Raw genomic sequence first — 19,919 nt, forward strand, 5'->3', positions numbered from 1 at the left:
AAATCTTTTCAAAATCTTCTATTAAGAGAAAAATGGAAATATTTATTGTAAATATTGTTGTAAGTCTTTTACCATTTTTAATTATTTATCTTTTTTGTAGCTTTAGCCTCTCAAACATAAAATATATCTCAATCGCATTATATGTATATAAATTAAATTAAATTAATTATTTTTCTAAATAGAAAACAATTTTTGCCTTGAATTTTGCAACGTTAATTTGCTTGAACTATTTAAACAAAAACTGAGGGATGAAAAATTAATGAAAAGTTTATTTTACACATGAACCAAATACAATTTTATTTATGATTTTAAATAGTTATCGATAGTTTTTTTAATATATTATGATTCATTGGCTGTAAATTACGTTTTTGATAAATACCCAAACCAATCCAAACTATTCAATAAACTTAATTGCTTAATTAATATCTCTACTGCGCTAGTGTACGAAATTAAGAAATCGAACCTCGGAATCGAACGATAATGAATGTACCACGGACCACGAATATGTACGATTACCACAGAGTAACTACAAGTACATTTTGAATGAATTTATCATAAAAAAATATTTTGGCATATCCTGTGGCTGTGATTGTCAGTTGTCACGTAATTATGTCAACTGTCAACAATTCAAGCTAACGTGAAAGTAAACAAATAATTAAACTTTATTTTAATATTTAAAAAAATATTATAAAAATAATTGTATGATCATCAAAAATAGTGTTTAATATGTTTCCTACAAACCACAAGACTATTTTTGTTTTGGATCATACTCCGTATTTCGGTATTTCTTCTGATAATCCTATAGACTTTGATGTAACGAAAAGCCGGGGTCCTGGATATGTTCCCTTGCCTCCTATTTGTAAATCGTTATGGACTTGTAGCGTAGAAGCTGCCGTTGAGTACTGTCGTATCGTTTGGGATTTATTTCCTGAAGGAAAATTGGTTTGTAAATTTGTTTAAGAGGTTATAATAGCCTTCAATGATAATAATTGAGATATTTAAATTTTACATTGTATTATAGCTGATTGTGGTTGATATATAGGTTACAGTAAACTGGTTTATGCATATATAAATAATTCTCAATCAAATATTGATTGAGGTAAAAGCAAAATAGACTAGTACTACTATTAATAATTTACTGCTGGGAAGCTTCAAATATAACCCTTGTGCAAAAGCTCAAACAATTTAATTGAATATTTTACAGGTCAGATTTGTTGTAAGTGATGCTGCAGCACATATTTTGAATACCTGGGCAGTGACACAACAAAACTTGACACATGTAAGTAGCTATGTTTTTACTTTTGGAGAAACTATAATTTAATAACTCAGGTCCCGGAATTACAGACACAATAGAAAATCTATTGTGTTGTGGACCGATCGGGCTGTTCGGGGCTCAATGGGTTAATAAAAGAGTGGTGGTCAATAAAAGAGTTACCTACATTTTACTTGTTACCTCTATTTATCACTACATGTACAAAAATAGTATTTTATTCCAGTAAGTAACATATCTCTTTGTATTTTATTTTTATGTATAAAAATAGTAAATGTAATACTGGTTTTACAAAGCAATGTAAGAGCATGGAAACAGTTTTGGCAGAAATACCTAAACAAGTCATTGATCAAAAATAATATTACAGATTTTAAATGGACTATGCCTTGTGGGTCCAGTGAGGAGGGGAGCAGGAGGGGATGTAGTGGGACTCTGTGCAGCAATTGAGTCTCTTGGTGAAGCCTCTCCCATACAAGCTTCTAGACCACCTGCTGAGCGACACTTTCAGAATCGGTATGAAATCATGATACCTTCAATGATCAACCTACGTCTTGTTTTATGACTTACCTACTCTATTGTTATTATAGGTCCATACTAATGTAGAATTGTATCTAATTACATTCTACTGACCGTTTGTTTTTATAAAATAATAATTCTTTGATAGGTATTCTGCTAAGAAATATGAAAATTACACTTAAAAATAAAAATGATAATAAAACAATTTTGTTCTATATTATAGTGTGCCTATAAAAAATGGAGTGAGTTCTTTACAGTCATATGCATGTAAAGTATTGCCTTCATTTCCTAATAATTGTTTTATGTTTTTGTAAAGGCTACCCACTACAATAACATGCTATTCACATATTTCAGTGGCCGTATAATTTGTATAACAAGTGCAAGAGATGATGACTCCATCAGAAGTCTTGCTGAGATTGCTCTCAATACTCTTGTGCAGCAAAACAAAAAAGCATCAATCGTACAACCACCTACTACTACAGACGCGTCTACAAGCACACAGTAAGTTATCTGATATAAAATAAGACTGTATTTGAAAAATATTGCATACTATTGGAAAGAGTATTTTTTATTTTATAATTTTGTGAATTGAATTACGTTTTGAATATTTCTCCTTTATATTTCCTTTTGCAGAGGCATGTAACCAATAAAATAATATTGTATTATGCTGAATACATATTGCACGTACCTAGTATCGCCCAAAATATCGCGTAAACAATGTTTCTAACATTCTAAATTAATCTTCTCACGTATTCGAATTTACGTATATTATACATGTGAACATATTACTAGAAAATATGTAATATTATAGTACATAGGTACATATTATTTTAGTTTTAATTTCCGTGATTTATATTAAGTTTTTTTGTCTGAAATATTACTCATATTTCTTGTTGCAACTATGTTGTTTGATTTTTTTTTTCAGACCTCTTGTCGTCCACTACTGTCACTTAGTCATAATTAATGTAACCCCAGAAAAGGCTGAAACTAGAGTTAACAACCAACCACTTGCAGAGGTAATTTGTTGAGACATTTTTGTTATATTTTAAATCTTCTATCTTCTTACTTTAGACAGAAATTAGATGTAAATAATGCTTAAAATAGAAAGCTCCTTGACAGTTTAAAATAAGTATAACTTGATTTTTATCTAATATCTTATTTAATAGTGTCAAAAACTGTAATTATATTGGATTACCTTTACGTTAAGTTTTTAATAGTTTTAACTCTATTGCAGATGGGTGGAGGTTTAATGGGAGTAGAAGTGATAGTTTGTCGAGCGAGTGCCTTAGCTAATTTATTAGGACGGCTAGTACTACCTCATTACAGGCTTGCTACAACTACAGTCACTGGGATTCCTATGAAGGTAAAGTAATTATTATGGAGTACGAGTATGGTCTTATAACAAATACATTTCATACATTTAGAGAGAAGTAAGAAGCTCTAAACAAAGCATTCATTTACATTGGTTTGATTAGAATTCTTAAATAAATAAAGCAGAAACCTATAAACCCAGAAGAATCTTATAATAAATCATCAAGGTAAATGACAATTACAAAACCAAATATCTCCGTTCCGACATTGTTTAGAGATTTGTGTCTGTAATAACTTTTGCTCACAATATATTGCTCTTTCAAAATATCCAAGTTTAATTACTGGTCTCGTAAGTTTATCAGGAAGCCACTAGTCTATGCGTAAGTACCCAAACCCCTTTCAATTAATTATTTTTATGTTTCGGTTATAATTGTATTTTACTCGAAACAGGAGGAGCAAAACGCCAGTTCGAGTGCCAATTATGATGTAGAAATAATTCATTCGGCGGAGGCGCATGCTGGCTTACGAGCCAGTCAAACAGCCGCTGAAGCTAGTGAATCGGTGAGTTTATTTACTATATCTTTATAAGTAAAGGTACTTGTATTTAAGAACTAATGTGTTAATTGTAACTTGTTACTTTTGTTTTTTAGTTTAGTGTTTGCAGTTACTTTCAGCTTACCTATCATGCTTCTTAATGTATTATAGTAATATGCATTGTTACATGGATCTTCCTACCTTATAAACATATTTTGACTGATTTATTATATAATGTATGAATTCATAAATAAAACTAGGCTAGTTTTATAATTTACAAACGTCTTCTATCCTTTTTTAAGCAATGTAAAAATGGTAATAACTCAGGCCCCGGAATCACAGACACAATAGAAAATCTATTGTGTCGTGGACCGATCGGGCTATTCGGGGCTCAATGGGTTAAGAGAAGTTTGCATTTTGTTCATAATATTATATTTCTTCATCTGTCTTTCACTTGATTATTTTCACTAATACACAGGTAGTGTTACGCTGGTGGACCCCCCGCGGCGCGGAGGGCGGGGCGGGGGGTTGTAACGGCCCCCTGTGGAGGGTGACCCCCGCGGATGTGGCCTCGCGACCTTCGGCTTGCTTGGTCAACTTTCTGCTTAACGGACGATCTGTTACCCTGGAAGTACCTCAGTAAGTATGTGTAGGATGTGAGAAGCGATATTAAGGCAGTGTACGCGGTCCGTGCGCTGTTTGGCTCAAATGTGTGATTTTTCAAACCAGATTGTCCATCAACCACTTATCTTACAAACATATGAATTACTAATAATTTTAGGAAATTTTATTGTCTATGTAGTTAGTTAAGAGTTTTTTTCAATTAATGCAGTATTTGTGAATACCATCAAGATAACTGAGCCGATGATTACTTGATTTCACTTTTAGTGTCAATTTCGAAGCTAAAAATATCTGAAATTGCTGACAGATCTAACACACAATTATTTTTAACTAACTGCAAAAATCCTTATTAAAATAGTTAGTTAAAAGATTTTTTTATTTTGGACTCCTAACTTACGAAATTAAAATCCGAACAATGTGAATTTTTTTAGAAATTATAGTCGACAAAATGATTATTTTCACCAAGATATTTGACTTTATTGAATATAATTTATACATATTGCAATAAAAGAATGTCTTACTTATAAGATAAAATTTAAAAAATCAACTAAGGTACCTCTATTATTTTTTTACAATTTTTTTACTATAAAACACTGCGCGCGACCCGATTAAAATCAGTCGGCACTCGGCAGCGAGCCTTTCCAGAGAGAGGACACGTTGCTCGGCGCTCTCCTGTGGACCTATGCTGTTCATAGTAAAAGGATAGCGCAAGCCGCGATCTATCGTAATAGATCGCGGAGATTTTGACTTGCGTTAAATTGAATAAGCGCTCTTAAGTATTGAGGGTAGTTGAATAATGTCTGCTTGTTAAAATTTGTGATAGGTGACGAAAAAAAGGTTTTTAATTTGTAGTTCTTACATGATATACAGTTTGGTATTTAAAACTGACCAATTTAACTACTTGCTGATAGTCTTTTGTGGCTTTATGGACGAATAAGGAAAAATGTATTGAATAGCAATCTAATTGACCTTTTTATTATTATTCTCGTAACAACGACCCATTATTTTACATTATAGAAGGAAAGGTGGATGCAGATCCGCTTCACACGTGCTAGCGGCTCAAGGGGGGGAGCTATGGATAGGGGCTTTGGGAGGGAGGACTCCGTATGACGATCCTCCCGCTTTGTCGGAGGGTGCTGGAGGACGAGTTACTGATTATAGGTAAAAATTATATTTGGTCTCTTGTTTTTTTCTAATGGAAGGATATAGGTCTACTGTGATTAGGACATAATTCAATTACCGAATGTTTCATGCATTTAGAGTTCAGTAATAAAAGTAAATAGCAATAAGGAATAGATGAGTTATTTGAGTTTGAAGGCAGTGTTTAATTTAAGAACATTGTGTAAGTTCTTATGAAGCTTACATAATATTTATGATTTATTTCCATTTCCATTTCCACTTTTGTAGAGTATCCGTCTTGTATTATTCTGTTAAATTTTGCTAATATACCATAACAACTGTGTCCTATATTAAAAAAGCACGAAATGATAAATACATTATTAGACCTGATTTTCACATTATTATATACAGGATAAAAGAATTCGGAGCGCTAATGCAACAAAACAAGCTGAATCCATTAAAAGGTAGCGGCGCGAACGCACGCGCACGAAGCAAGTTACAACGGCATACTACTTATTGGCCGTTGACTATTTCGTCTACACTTATATTTAACTTGGGATCTGTAAGTATACTACATTATATTATGTGAGCCTACTGTTTATTCTTTGGCTGCATTTTATTTTAATTAATTCTCAACTCAATTATTGTTTGATTCAATAATATTATTATTGTGAGTTTTATTCTTAATTTCAGCTTAATGTATTTCAGAAGACTTTAATTAAAAAAATAATAATATGAAATAGGAAATAGTAGTTTGCATTGAAAATATGTATTAATTCTCTTATACAGTTCCATAGTTTAATATCCTTTTTATTTTTTAACAGTTCAAAAAAAATTTTAGGAAAATAATTATGATGATTATTTTTTTTTTCTACAAAAAATCTAACAATAATTTGGGAATTTTTTTATTTTTTTTATTTTTTGCAGGTAATGGATCCCCTAACAAGACTGGTAGTGCAAGAGAATCTCACAGATGAAGAAGTAGACTCGTGTCGAGGGGTGTTGCTATCATTGTTGGGAATGGAATCACGGCATGAGTTCCCAGCTTCACAACTGCCTTCTAACTTAAGGTATTAACGTAAAATAAGTGATTGTACAGCTAATTCATCTTACCAATTTTTATTCTGTAATTCATATATGTAAAGTGCTACAATTCATTTATGAATGCTTATATTATGTAGTTCACTTCAACACTTAAATCTTGTAAATTATATATTTTTGAAATACAATGTCAAGTTAAAATATATTCCTGATTAAATGTTTACATATTTGATAAAAAAAACCTTATGTTCACATATGTTTACTGCTTGTTCTGTATCTTATTGAACTTAACTGAAAAGGGAAAATAAACTTCATTTGTGTGTGAAAAATTGTCCTGAAATATTTATTTATTTACTAGCGGTTCGCCCCAGCTTCGCCCGTGGTACCTACATGTTTACGTTTTTTTTTTCATAAAATCTATCCTATCTCTCAAGTTGGATCGAACTGCACATGGTGTGCGAATTTTATTATAATCGTTTAAGTGGTTTAGGAGTCCATTGAGGACAAACATTGTGACACGAGATTTATATATACCTACTAGTGGTCCGCCCCGGCTTCGCCCGTGGTACCTACATGTTTAAACTATCCTATCTCTCAAGTTGGATCGAACTGCACATGGAGTGCGAATTTTATTATAATCGGTTAAGTGGATTAGGAGTCCATTGAGGACAAACATTGTGACACGAGATTTATATATTTTATTAAGATTAGGGCTGATTTTTCAATCCTTGGTTAATACTTATTCGTCGAATAACGTATTAAACAACCATTTCAAAAATGTATTCTTTGTCCGTCTTTGACAGTTTACGGGTGACATTTTAATATTATCGTGTAATACTTTATTGGGTGGATAAGTTTTAACTATGGATTGAAAAATCAGCCCTTAAGATTTCAAATATTTATTTAGAGGGAAGTCGAGTGGTCGCCGCGAAGAGCAATGGCGGCAAGTGTGGGGCGAGCTAGAGGCGCTGATCCGAGCGCACTCCGCGTCGCCCGCGCACCGAGCGCTGCTGCGGACGCTGCTCGAGTGCAAGTCGCACAACCATAGTGCAGACGGTGAGATTTAGTCGTTTTTGTTAATTTATATGGTACTTAGTTATTGAAATGAAACTTCTTTATTGGGGTTGTAAAAAAATTTTGTGTAACATTTTTTCGTTACGCGTGACAGTTTTCCGTTACGCGCCATTTTTTCTTATCCCTACCACGCGTGATTCGACGTATTTCTGTAAAGTTGTTTATAGTAAATTATTTTCTGAAAAACAAGGTCATAAAGAAGTTTCACTTCTTACGTGTGTAAACTAATACACGCACACATTTTTTTAAGTTATAGCCTTTGCTCGCATGGTAAAAAAATCGGGTATGAGATGTTTCACTACGTAAAAAGTATCCTCTCACTCTCTAACTGCTAAAAAATGTTGTAACTGTACAAAATCGCTCCGATGTATAATACTAGTAAGGATTTGTATATTCATACTGGATTACCCGGTGAACTTCCTATGAATGACATGTATTGTTGAAAAAATATTTTCCGTTACTTGTAATTTATGTCCCTTGACTAATATTTCAAGATCAAAATTTTCTTAACTGGCAAATTATTTGAGTACATAATCATGCATTGCCAATGTTTTTAAAATTTGATGTTCAGCTGTATGTTATATACAACATAGCTCAATATATAATGTTGAGCTAAGTTTTCGTTCGCTCGTGTATTTCGTGTTCGGTTCAGTGGTTTTAGTGTAAAATATACATTTGCATGTGTAATTGATTCAGTAAAGGTTTCATGTAAGAAATACTTACCATTAAGTTTGTTATGCTTATTATCATCCATCTTTAGTCAAAACACTTGCTCCACTTCTATTTCAAACTAACCAAGAAAAATAACTTCATTAATTAGTATTTAAGTAATAAGTATCGCTTTCAAATAATTTAACATTTAATTTTTCAAGGCGAATCATCTCGCGCAACAGTAATACGAGCCACCACAGATTCCCCACTATCACCAGTGGGAGCTGGCAACGGGAACAGTAGCGATGTATGGGCTCCTAGAAATGCCCTAGATGCGTTACTAGGAGCTCCCAGACCACCTAGACGACCTGACTTCGCTGGACGAATGGTCGCTGGGAATAGAGTTGCTACGTTATACCAGCACTTACAGCAAGACGTAGAGACTACCAATTAGTCGCGAAAGCGATCCAAGAAAGAATAGGCGCCATGTTGTGTTGTGACGTCATAGGTGGTTAATGGAATGGATAGAATTTGGTTGGCAGACGTCAAAGGTTCCTATTCTTGGTTGGATCGCATTGCTGATTCTAATTGAAAACAGTTTGCAACTATGAAGTGTACGCAAATTTGTTTATATTTAACTCTAGCTGCGCTCCGCGGTTACAACCGCGTGGCTCCGCTCCTGTTGATCTTAGCGTGATGATATAATATTTAGCCAGTGAATTTTTCAAATCGGACCAGTAGTTCCTGAGATTAGCGCGTTCAAACAAACTCTTCAGGTTTATAATATTAGTATAGATGATAAAGAAATTGGATTCGAATACCAGCTTTCAAGGTAAATTTTAAACATGAAAACCCTCGTTTATCATGAAATGTTTATTACTTCTCTGGTTTTATGTAATTTGGTATAGTATAAAGTGTAACTTAGGAATATAGTAATGAATTCCTTCATAATAACAATTTTAAGAAATACTTAACTTCTTATACAAACAAATGTATTATTTATTGTTAAGGTTGATGTTCCGACCGTCCCTCCATACATTTTTGATTACCTCTAAACACTTAACACAGACACTATTTCTTTAAAACTAATCATTTTATCACTTCTCTATAATGAAATGTGTGCGCGTTCGACCTTTTTAATCAATAATTTACAATATTTACTTAGAAAAACAACAGTAAAATACCGGAAAAATTTGACACTTCTACAGTAGTGTGCGTGACTTTTGCCAAGCGAAACACGACATAAAGCACGACATCTAACGCATAGACTATATACTTATTACAGATCTAGCGCGTCAATGTCTAAACGAAAGGCGATGTTTAGACATTGACGCGCTAGATGTCGTGCATTCGCGTTCGTTATCTTATGCATAATGAGCATAATTCTAATAAATCAAAGTTCTGTGTAAAAATTGAGTAATTTCATTTCCAATCGTTCAAAGAAAATAACAATAAAATAAAATAAAACTAATGACCTTAGAAACTATGTTTTTTTTTATTTATTACTCATTATTGTTCGTCCGTCGTAGGTCTGTAAACTGTATTGTACACTGAAGGTAAATGGTACTGTAGGTACTTTAGTTCGGCGTCGTCGCTCGTCGGCTTGATATAAAATTACATTCTTGATTTCATTGACACGCGCTATGATTTGCGCGCGGAATTTCTTGTGTTGTGAATTTATTTTTGTATGCTATGCATTTTAATTGATTCAAATTGCAATGTTTCTCTAGTATGCATTTGAGACTATATTGTAAATTGTAATAATTGATCGTGGGTATAGTAATTAATTATTCTAATATCGCAATTAGTAATATATGTATTTTCGGTGGGATTCAAAACAAAAAATTGGCCCGTGATTTTTATGAAATTTCACCACATTGCAAATCACATCAATCATAGTTCATACACATGTATGACGAAAGTGATTAGTATTGTGGCTAACATTGACTCATCAGTTCATCACTGAAACCAGTGATAAATCAGTACCTATATCATATTGTGTTTGAATATTTTTAAACAATGATATACTTAAGTATACAATTATTATAAATCGGTAAACTATCAAAGTAATCACAAACTTGCAAACATTGGTAAAATGTCCAGTAGTTTATGAGCCTATTCATTACAATCAAACAAACAAACAAAGTTTTCCTCTTTATAATATTAGTGTAGACAAACACTATGAATACGATCACGAATGCAAATTCGGGGATTTTCTAATTATTGCTAAATAATAATTGAATTCGTTTTGAAATACTCTATAATTTTTAGTGTATAAATAGACATTTATAATGTGGTGCTCATTTTTTTTGTACTGCTAACGCTATTGTAGGTACCTATTTTCGTTGTTTTATTTCAAGTGAACACGGCCATACAATTTTGTCACGAGCCGCCTATGATTGTAGGTACTTTTGTTAGGCTCCTTCGTCGTCCGCGTCGGCTCGAAAGTTCTTGATTTCATTGTCACGCGCTATGATTTGCGCGCGGATTTTCTTGTGTTGTGAATTTATTTTTGTATTATTATTATTTTTTATTTTTTTTTTTTTATTTTATTGATTCAAATAAAATATTTCACTAGTATGCATTTGAGACTATATTGTATTATGTATAATTTATCGTAGGTATAGTTATTCTTATAACGCAGTTATATTTTCGGTGGGACAATTTGACCCGTGATTTTTCTGAAATATCACCACGTTGCAAATCACATCAATCATACACACGTATGACGAAAGTATAGTGGCTATAATTGACTCATCAGTTCATCACTGAAACCAGTGATAAATCAGTACATATATCATATTTTATTGTGTTTGAATATTTTTTAAAAAACGATATACCTATACAATATTATTATAAATCGGTAAACTACCAAAGTACTTCCGAATTTTCAGACAGACAAACAAGTAGTTTGAACACGCAGTTTTCTTATACTAGTAGCAAAAATCAAAACCATAATATTATGTTTACCTACTATATTTTACTAAAAGTCGAGTGCGTCGAAATCGTAAATAATAATATGTTTTTCACCTTCCTGGTTATTTTCCCATAGTAAATAGTGTTTTAGGTTTGTTGTTGTAGGTAGGAATAATAATAATTATTCTTACATGTTGGTTATGAAATGTATATTGAAATAATTTACTTTTACAAATCATTAGTGATATAAGTTTTGAGTGAAAATGCTTGGATCAGCATAATATTATATGGTACTTCAAATACATGTTTTGATAAAAAAAACAATAGTGTAATAAAATAAAACTGCGTTTTATTGTAATCAATGTTGACAATTTTAAATTCCAAAATTATTGATCAATAAAATAGTTTACACCAACAAATATAACTTTTATTTTTATAACAATCGTTCATAATATAAACCGTAGCAGGTGGCGTTTTGAAGTTCTGTCTACTCATACAGAAAAATGGAAAACTTGTTTTTTTTTGTAAACAATTTATTACTCATGTTGTTTGGCAACTCGAAGCGTGGTCGTCCGTCGTAGGTACTTTTGTTCGGCGTCGCGTCGTCGTCCGCGTCGGCTTGATATAAAACATTCTTGATTTCATTGACACGCGCTATGATTTGCGCGCGGAATTTCTTGTGTTGTGAATTTATTTTTGTATGCTATGCATTTTAATTGAATCAAATTGCAATATTTCTCTAGTATGCATTTGAGACTATATTGTAATAATTGATCGTGGGTAGGTATAGTAATTAATTATTCTAATAACGCAATTATATTTTCGGTGGGATTCAAAACAAAAAATTGGCCCGTGATTTTTATGAAATTTCACCACATTGCAAATTATATATTATACAATTACAATTACAATTATTATAAATCGGTAAACTATCAAAGTAATTACAAACTTGCAAAATATGCTTTTCCGAATTTTCAGACAGACACACAATTTTATTAGTTTGTTTTAGCAAAGTAGGTACCTATACCTATACGCTTACGTCGCGCGTCGCGTCGTCGAAAACGGTGCGCCCAGAAACAAACATACCTAATTCAGTTACAATCCTTTTTTTGTTCCGTAATTTATTGTATTTATTCTAATACGATTTTTTTTATTCGTCGGCCAGTTCTACTAGGTATAAAAAGATAAAATTGAAATATAATTATTGTAGCGACAGCCATATTATGTTACTATGTTTTCGTAAATATGTTTTTCACCTTCCTGGTTATTTTCACATAATCTTATCTTATATATAAAAATGAATCGCAAAATGTGTTGGTAAGCGCATAACTCGAGAACGGCTGAACCGATTTCGATCATTCTTTTTTTATTATATTCCTTGAAGTACGAGGATGGTTTTTATGTAGAGAAAACGTAAATATTATGTACCACGGGCGAAGCCGGGGCGGACCGCTAGTATATATATATAAATGAATCGCAAAATGTGTTGGTAAGCGCATAACTCGAGAACGGCTGAACCGATTTCGATAATTCTTTTTTTATTATATCCCTTGAAGTACGAGGATGGTTCTTATAGCTAGAGAGCTAGTTAGTTTAGTTTTAGTGCAGTGGCAGTGTAAATGTTGTTGTTGAGGTTATGTAAATTTAACACTTTAGTTAACTACCAAGATATAAAGAAATGAGGATAGGACACAATAACTATTGGTTGAGGTATTTATAAACTCATAATATACTTTTAAAAAAATCACGTTTTAATAAATTTCTAGAATTAAATTAGAACAGCTGATTCAAAATAGCCTAAAAAATCTTAATAATAATAATTACGCTTCACAGCAAGAAGAAATGTACCATATGTACCCGCACAAAGTCGATATTGTGTTGCCTACCGTTCGACTCAATGGCTAGGGTTGTAACTACCTTTAATAATTATTACCAAACTAATAAACCGAGTGATGCGAAATAACCATAATTCTTTTAGAGTTTGATAAAATGATCAGGCAGGTATTTTCTTTAATCCTCTGAATTCTCGGTTACTAAATTGTATCGTTGAAATTATTCTTAATCGCGTAAATTTAATAAATAATCATATGGAAAACACTTTTCATTTGTTTTTTTACTTTCACGCCCAACTACTATACAATAATTACGTTGTTTCGGTATTTTGACGAGAAAACGCAGGAAACATCCGTTGTATCATTTTAGATAGATTGTATATTTTGTATCTGTAGAATTGAAATCAAAGCTATGTATATGTTGTCTCCATTCTTTTCTTATCGGATTGTTGATCCCAATGCGAATGCGTCACTTAAATTTTATAAAAGACAATTAAGAACATCAAAAATAAAGTGATACGTAAATATTTCACAGTGCAATATATTATGTAATTAATAATAATTATATATTTATGAAAAAATAATTACATCAGATTTAATAATAGCAATTGTTTTGAATGTACATAATATGAATAAATGATTACATCATAATAGTAATAATCACAATTGTTTTATTTCCCATTTGTTGCAACCCTAGCATATTTTCATGTAGCAGCAGAAGTACCTACACTGGCGGCGCGGCGGCATCGTGCGACATCAAAGGCATTGCCTTACTAGGTAAGTTTATAATGACTCATTTCTTTTATTATATAATTTACGTTTTACTTTTACAGAATCCGATTCAATGGATTATGAAGACGAGTCACACAATGCCATACGATAGTGATGATGAATGAACATTTCAATAAATGCATGCGTGTTTTTTTATGTTGTTTTGTAATTGTTAATTGTCCGTATTTAAGCAAAAAGGAACCACCCAGCAAAAACGCACTTCTGAGATATCAAAGGATTTACAAAAACATTTGCAGCTCTGTTAGATGAAGTAAAATTAAAATTTATTTTATTTAAATTCATTGATAAATTACTTATTTAAGTATGTGTTTATAAATTTTCTCTGAATATTCTTAAACTTTCTAGATAATTAAGAAAATGTGCATGTGGTTCCTTTTAACATTTATCAATTGATAGGTTTTCTCTTATACAAAAAGGAACCACATCCCAGGGATTTCATGATATAAATGAAACTATGTATATATAATATCGTAATTAAAGCTTTAATTAATAAAATACATAAGATAATACTTATATAGGACGTTTATTCGACGTTATCATCAAATTGGATTTCGAAATCCACCGTGTCTAGTCCATCTGTGTGGTCTTCTATTGCATCATCACTAATGAAACCGTTATAAAAACTGTGCATCTTGTGGAATGAGATGTAATATGGACTGAATATCGCTAGAAGGTGAAGAAAGCTTCTCCAGAGGCAGCGACGTATAAGGTTCTTCGTTATCTTCTGTAATAAAAAGAAAAAAGCTTTAAATCAAAATAATAAAGCCGCGTGGCTTTTATACGTAGGTAGGTATATGGCGACAGCAAAATATTATTAGTTCTTATAAAGCCGTGTCCCTACTAGACGACTAAGTATGTTGTATGTACATGCGCCATGTACAAAAAACTGGCTAAGTGCGAGTCGGACTCGCGCAACGAAGAGTTCCGTACCATTATCTATAAAAACGCCAAAAAAATCACGGCTTATTGTATGGGAGCTTCTTAAATATTTATTAAGCTATTGCATAGCTTCTATCGCGGGCCTTGAGCGCGGGGACCGAATCGAGAAATTCCGTTACGAAAAAACCTCACTCCGACGGGCTCGGAGGTGTGGCTTGAAGGCATGCTATGCAATAGCTTTACCGCGGCAGTCCCCGAGTGCCACACGTCTTTTTTTATTCTGTTTTTTAGTATTTGTTGTTACAGCGGCATCAGAAATACATCTAAACGTATTTTACCAAAATAGTAGGTAGGTACCTAGATCATCGACAGTTATTTTTAAAACGGGGTTTAGACTTTAGTAGTTTCATCTCACAATGACAGATGAATCGTAACAAAATGACTCTTAATTCGACTTGCCTTCGTGAACAACGACATTGTCGTTAAAATACGTAAATCCACAGAGGATTCCTCTTGTACTTACTTAATGAACTATCTTCTTAAAATCACACCACAATCGGGAATGAATCAAAAGTGGATAAAGCGTACCTGCATCTCAGATTCAATAAGTACTTATATGCATTAAATAAAACTACTTACCCGTTGTATCTTCATTATTATCTTCGGTGTTCGTCTCCAATGCTTTTCTTACCCATTGCTTGCTTATTTATTTATTACTAAACATTTTCACATTTAATTTTAAAGGTAATAATTAACAAAAACAATAGAACTTACTTCGCGGAGGAAAAAAACACCGTCGCGTATTCGAACTACTTCGCTGAATGTCACCTATATTGACAGATGTTCGACGTTTTACTTAAAAAATCGGAGTTTTGCACTTAAGTAATGAAATACGTTGTTTAAAGATGAGAAGCATTGTAACAAGTCTAGGCATTTGGTTCCATATAGCGATGATGGTTTTCAGAATGTTTTACAATATTTATTTATGCATAATAGAACCGAATGCTTGTGGTTTTATTTTGCAATAAAAAATTACAATTAAATTATGTATTTATTTTACGCATAACCATACCACAGAAACCTGGTTCCATTTTGTGTATTAAAAATAATTGTTATTAATAGAAATATGTGTAATGTATAATGGTACCAAGTAGGTGTGGATCTGTTTTGTATAAAATGACATGATAGTAATATCGTTTATTTGTTTGAACAAAGCAGTCCCGTGGTGCTGTGGTTCGGTTTTGCTTAATATGGTATTATTCGTTGTTGCTGGTGGTTCCTTTCTGCTTTTAGTATACCTTGTTTCCAACGTAAAAATCATGTGGTTCTTGTTTGTATAAGAATTTAGACCACTTTTGGATGAGTATTCTTCAATAAAAGCAAAAAACGAAATTTGTCGAGTGGTTCCATTTTGCATAAATACGGACAATTGTTTCTTAAATAAAGAAATAAACTAAATATTTAAATGATGATTTGTTATTTGCAACACAACTTTATATTTGAGATTCTTTACAAATGTATATTTAGTTTTGTATCATCAAATTTATAAATTTTATTCCATAGTTTTCAAAATTAAATGTAAATGACCATAAAAACATTAATAAAGTAAATCATTGATGTAAGGTCAGGGAACGTAATACATATATACATCTGACCATGTAGAAGCTAAGTCTTGTTGACTGCTGAAGTCTGTAAAGTTTTGTTGTCTGCTGAAGTCTGTACGCAATGAAAATGTCTGCCGTTTCAAGACCCTAATAAATAAAATATATGAATGGCAGATCTGGTCAAATACTTTCAAAATTGTATTTTTTTCAGCACTTTCATAAGTGTCTGCCAGAATGTTATCCGCGTGATAATGGTCTGCCATTGTTATTTTCCGATAGTAATAATAATCTATTTTCAAATATCAAAATGGCAGACGTGGTCAAATGGTTTCAAAGTTCGCCAAAAATTTCCACCTGTCTTACCTAAGCGCGCGCCCCGTCCACCACTCTGGGCTTAGTGACTCCTCATCTCATGTATAGTAGGTATAGGGGAATCAACACACAAAAATCCAGGTCTGGTCAAATACATACAGGTAGCTTTGCGCTAGCTCTCTAGCTATTACTTCTTATGGAGAGAAAACGTAAACATGTACCACGGGCGAAGCCGGGGCGGACCGCTAGTAAATAATAAAATAATAAATAGTGTATTAGATTTGTTATTGTATCTTGTATACCTACGAATAATTATTCTTACGTCTTGTTGGGAAATGTTCAAATACCTACCTATTGAAATAATTTACTGTTACAAATCATTAGTGTTATTAGTTTTGAGTGAATAGGCATGGATCAGAAATTCAGAATATAATATGCTACTAACTACTCAAATACATACATGTTTACACAACAAACACCACTGACCTCTATAACTATAAGTTATAGAGGTCAGTGACCGTCAGTGACAAACACTATGGATACCTACGCTCGCGAATGCAAATTCGGTGATTTACTAATTATTGATACCTAGTCATTGAATTCGTTTTGAAATAGCCTGTACTTTGTAATTTTTAGTGTTATAGACATTTATAAAATGTGGTGCTCATTTTTTTGCAATAAATCATCCCGAACGCTATTGTATTTTCGTTGTTTTATTTCAAGTGAACACCTATACAATTTTGTCACGAGCCGCCTCTGGCCTCTGGGTGAAATAAACAAGTCAAATGATTTTTGTTCTAATTGTATTTTGGTAGTAGTTTGTTTAGAATTTACATTACCATTGTTTAATTTTTATTTTGTATTTGCAGTAAAATAAAAAGATGAAAAACTTCATTAGGTATATTGTACGACACCTCACTCTGAATCGCGCTAGCGAAATTTTTTCGTTACAGAGCACATATACAACTTTCGGACAATCTTCATTGAGGCCGGCCGGCAAATCGAGTATGTCGAGAAACTTCACTTATTCGATGGAGGTATTCTACCTTCCTTCCTCCACAGTTGTGGGACCCCGACGTGCATTGAACACGCAGCTTTCTGATACTAGTAGCTAAAATCAAAACCACAGATATGTCTGTGATCAAAACCATAATAATATTTTTACCTATTATTTTACTAAAAGTCGAGTGCATCGAAATCGTAAATATGTTTTTCACCTTCCTGGTTTTTTTTCCATAGTAAATAGTGTTTTTGATTTGTTGTTGTATGAATAATTATTCTTACTTGTTGGTTATGAAATGTATTTTGAAATAATTTACTTTTACAAATCATTAGTGATATTAGTTTTGAGTGAAAATGCTTGGATCAGCATAATATCATATTTGCTACTTCAAATACATGTTTTGATAAAAAAAAAACAATAGTGTAATGTAGGTAATAAAATAAAACTGCGTTTTATTGTAGGTAATCAATTTTGACATTATTTATTTCCCAAAATTACAATAAAATAGTTTACGCCAACAAATATAACTTTTATTTTTATAACAATCCTACTTCCTACTAATGCGAAAGTTTGTGAGGATGTGTATGTGTGTGTTTCACGCAAATACTACTGAACCGATTACAATGAAATTTAGCACACATATAGAACGTAACTTGGACACATTGAATAGGTTTTATCCCGGAAACCCCACGGGAACGGGAACTATACGGGTTTTTTTTTGAAAATTCGGGCGGAAAGCTAATCGTTCATAATAATATAAACCGTAGCAGGTGGCGTTTTGAAGTTTTGTCTACCCATACAGAAAAATGAAAACCACAGGAGATTGCCCAAGTGACTATGGCACTTGGTATCGCAATCAAACTTATTGTGTCAAGATGAAATATAGCTCAATTTAAAGCTTGATGTTAGTACTTTTAGATATGATTAAAGTTTTTATGTAAATAAGCCGCAGTTCGCGACAATAAAAATAAAACAATAGTTTTATTCAACACTACAAAAAACTACTTAATCGAGTTTAAACTAACGATGAACGTTAAGTTTTACATTTATTACATAGGTAATATTTTAATTTACAAGACAAATGTGAAAAGTAAATCGTAATACATTATTTCAAAATAACATCGAACAATGCGTCGAACACATTCATTTGACATTTCAAATAGAAACTATGACATATGACGTTTGCAAGAGAGATAGATATAGGTATGTGTCAAAACAAAACTTTTACTTTTATTTCTATTTATTCGGTATAATTACAACTTAATAGTGATAAATATGATCATTATAAATACAAATAGGAATTAACAATATCACGAACACGTGACACAACTAGTATTTTACCGATTCCATACGTAGTCATACATGTTTCAAAAGAAAAACTTTTACTTTTACTATTATTTCAATTTATCCGGTTTAATTAAGACTTAATATTGATACATATGATCATTATAAATACAAATAGGAATTAACAATATAACGAATACGTGGCACAACTAAAATTTTACCGATACCACCCGTGGTCATTCTCCTTTGTGGGTCATTTGTAACAGGATGGCGGTTCTACAGCGAAAAAAGAAAAATGATGGTCAGAACGCTGATACCGGATACCTTAAGATACTGTAATATAAAATATTACTAGATTAGATAAAATATTATAGGTAGTATCTTCACCGTGTGTGACGCGCTTTACATTCACGCCATCTAGAGTTAAATCTTTATCATTTTTGTATACGGTTGTGTGTGTAAACGACCCTGTATGCAATGACAGATGTTAAAACGCATAATTTTACCGAATTGGGTGGATTTTAAGGCAATGATATAACATATTTCAATAAAATATAATATTCAGTAACCGCCATGACTATTCCTAGGTTTGATGACTATTCCAATTACGCAAAAACTCAAATAAACTAGAAATGTAGAATTCAGCGCCATCTAGCGGGATATTGGCTGGGAACAGATCGTTGCAATCACCTTAAGGCTACTGTATAAATTGTTATTAAAAATAAGTCAATATAATGTATATTTATAATTTTAGTGCCCACTTATTTTGTATCTAGACTGTTCAACTTTAATTTTACAAACTTCATTTCTTACAACCTATTGAAGCAGAATTATTTTTACAATTTACAACTTACAGTACTTGTGCTCACTATTGAAAAGCATGTGATTTCTACAATGTAGATGCTAAACAATTTGTTGTGTCATAAAAAAGTAATCCAATTCCTCTATTTCTACGTCTACGAGTCGGAAGCCATAAAGTGTAGATAATCTCTTCAATGCTTACTTCCCTTTATATGTATGGATTAATTCAAATGGTTGTATAGTTCAAGTGTATAATTACATAAACCAGTTAGGTAGCAAATGTATTAAAAATTCTCTTTTCTATTACAATGTTATCGTAAACATTGACTTATAGTTTGAAGTAATAAATAATAATTATG

At 32.3% G+C, this 19,919-nt stretch overlaps 2 protein-coding genes across 2 annotated transcripts in view; one reads left to right on the plus strand and one right to left on the minus strand.

Annotated features, from left to right (window-relative positions):
* Nucleotides 1-19,919, minus strand: part of drk (growth factor receptor-bound protein 2 drk) — a 99,502-nt gene that overhangs the window by 25,398 nt on the left and 54,185 nt on the right. The gene's annotated exons all lie outside the window — the stretch shown is intronic.
* asun (integrator complex subunit 13 asun) lies at nucleotides 615-19,512 on the plus strand. The gene is made up of 14 exons (XM_089698097.1): nucleotides 615-942; nucleotides 1,205-1,279; nucleotides 1,638-1,783; nucleotides 2,141-2,287; nucleotides 2,712-2,802; nucleotides 3,021-3,149; nucleotides 3,548-3,658; nucleotides 4,110-4,270; nucleotides 5,270-5,413; nucleotides 5,783-5,933; nucleotides 6,299-6,441; nucleotides 7,320-7,468; nucleotides 8,359-9,147; nucleotides 19,456-19,512. The coding sequence occupies exons 1-13, from the start codon at nucleotides 727-729 to the stop codon at nucleotides 8,589-8,591; spliced, it is 1,896 nt and encodes a 631-aa protein (XP_089554223.1). The 5' UTR covers nucleotides 615-726; the 3' UTR covers nucleotides 8,592-9,147; nucleotides 19,456-19,512.

The sequence above is a fragment of the Colias philodice genome, chromosome 8, assembly GCF_061535455.1.
Source record: "Colias philodice isolate Cphi_HAF_F1 chromosome 8, ilColPhil1 Martin Lab GWU primary, whole genome shotgun sequence".
NCBI lineage: Eukaryota > Metazoa > Arthropoda > Insecta > Lepidoptera > Pieridae > Colias > Colias philodice.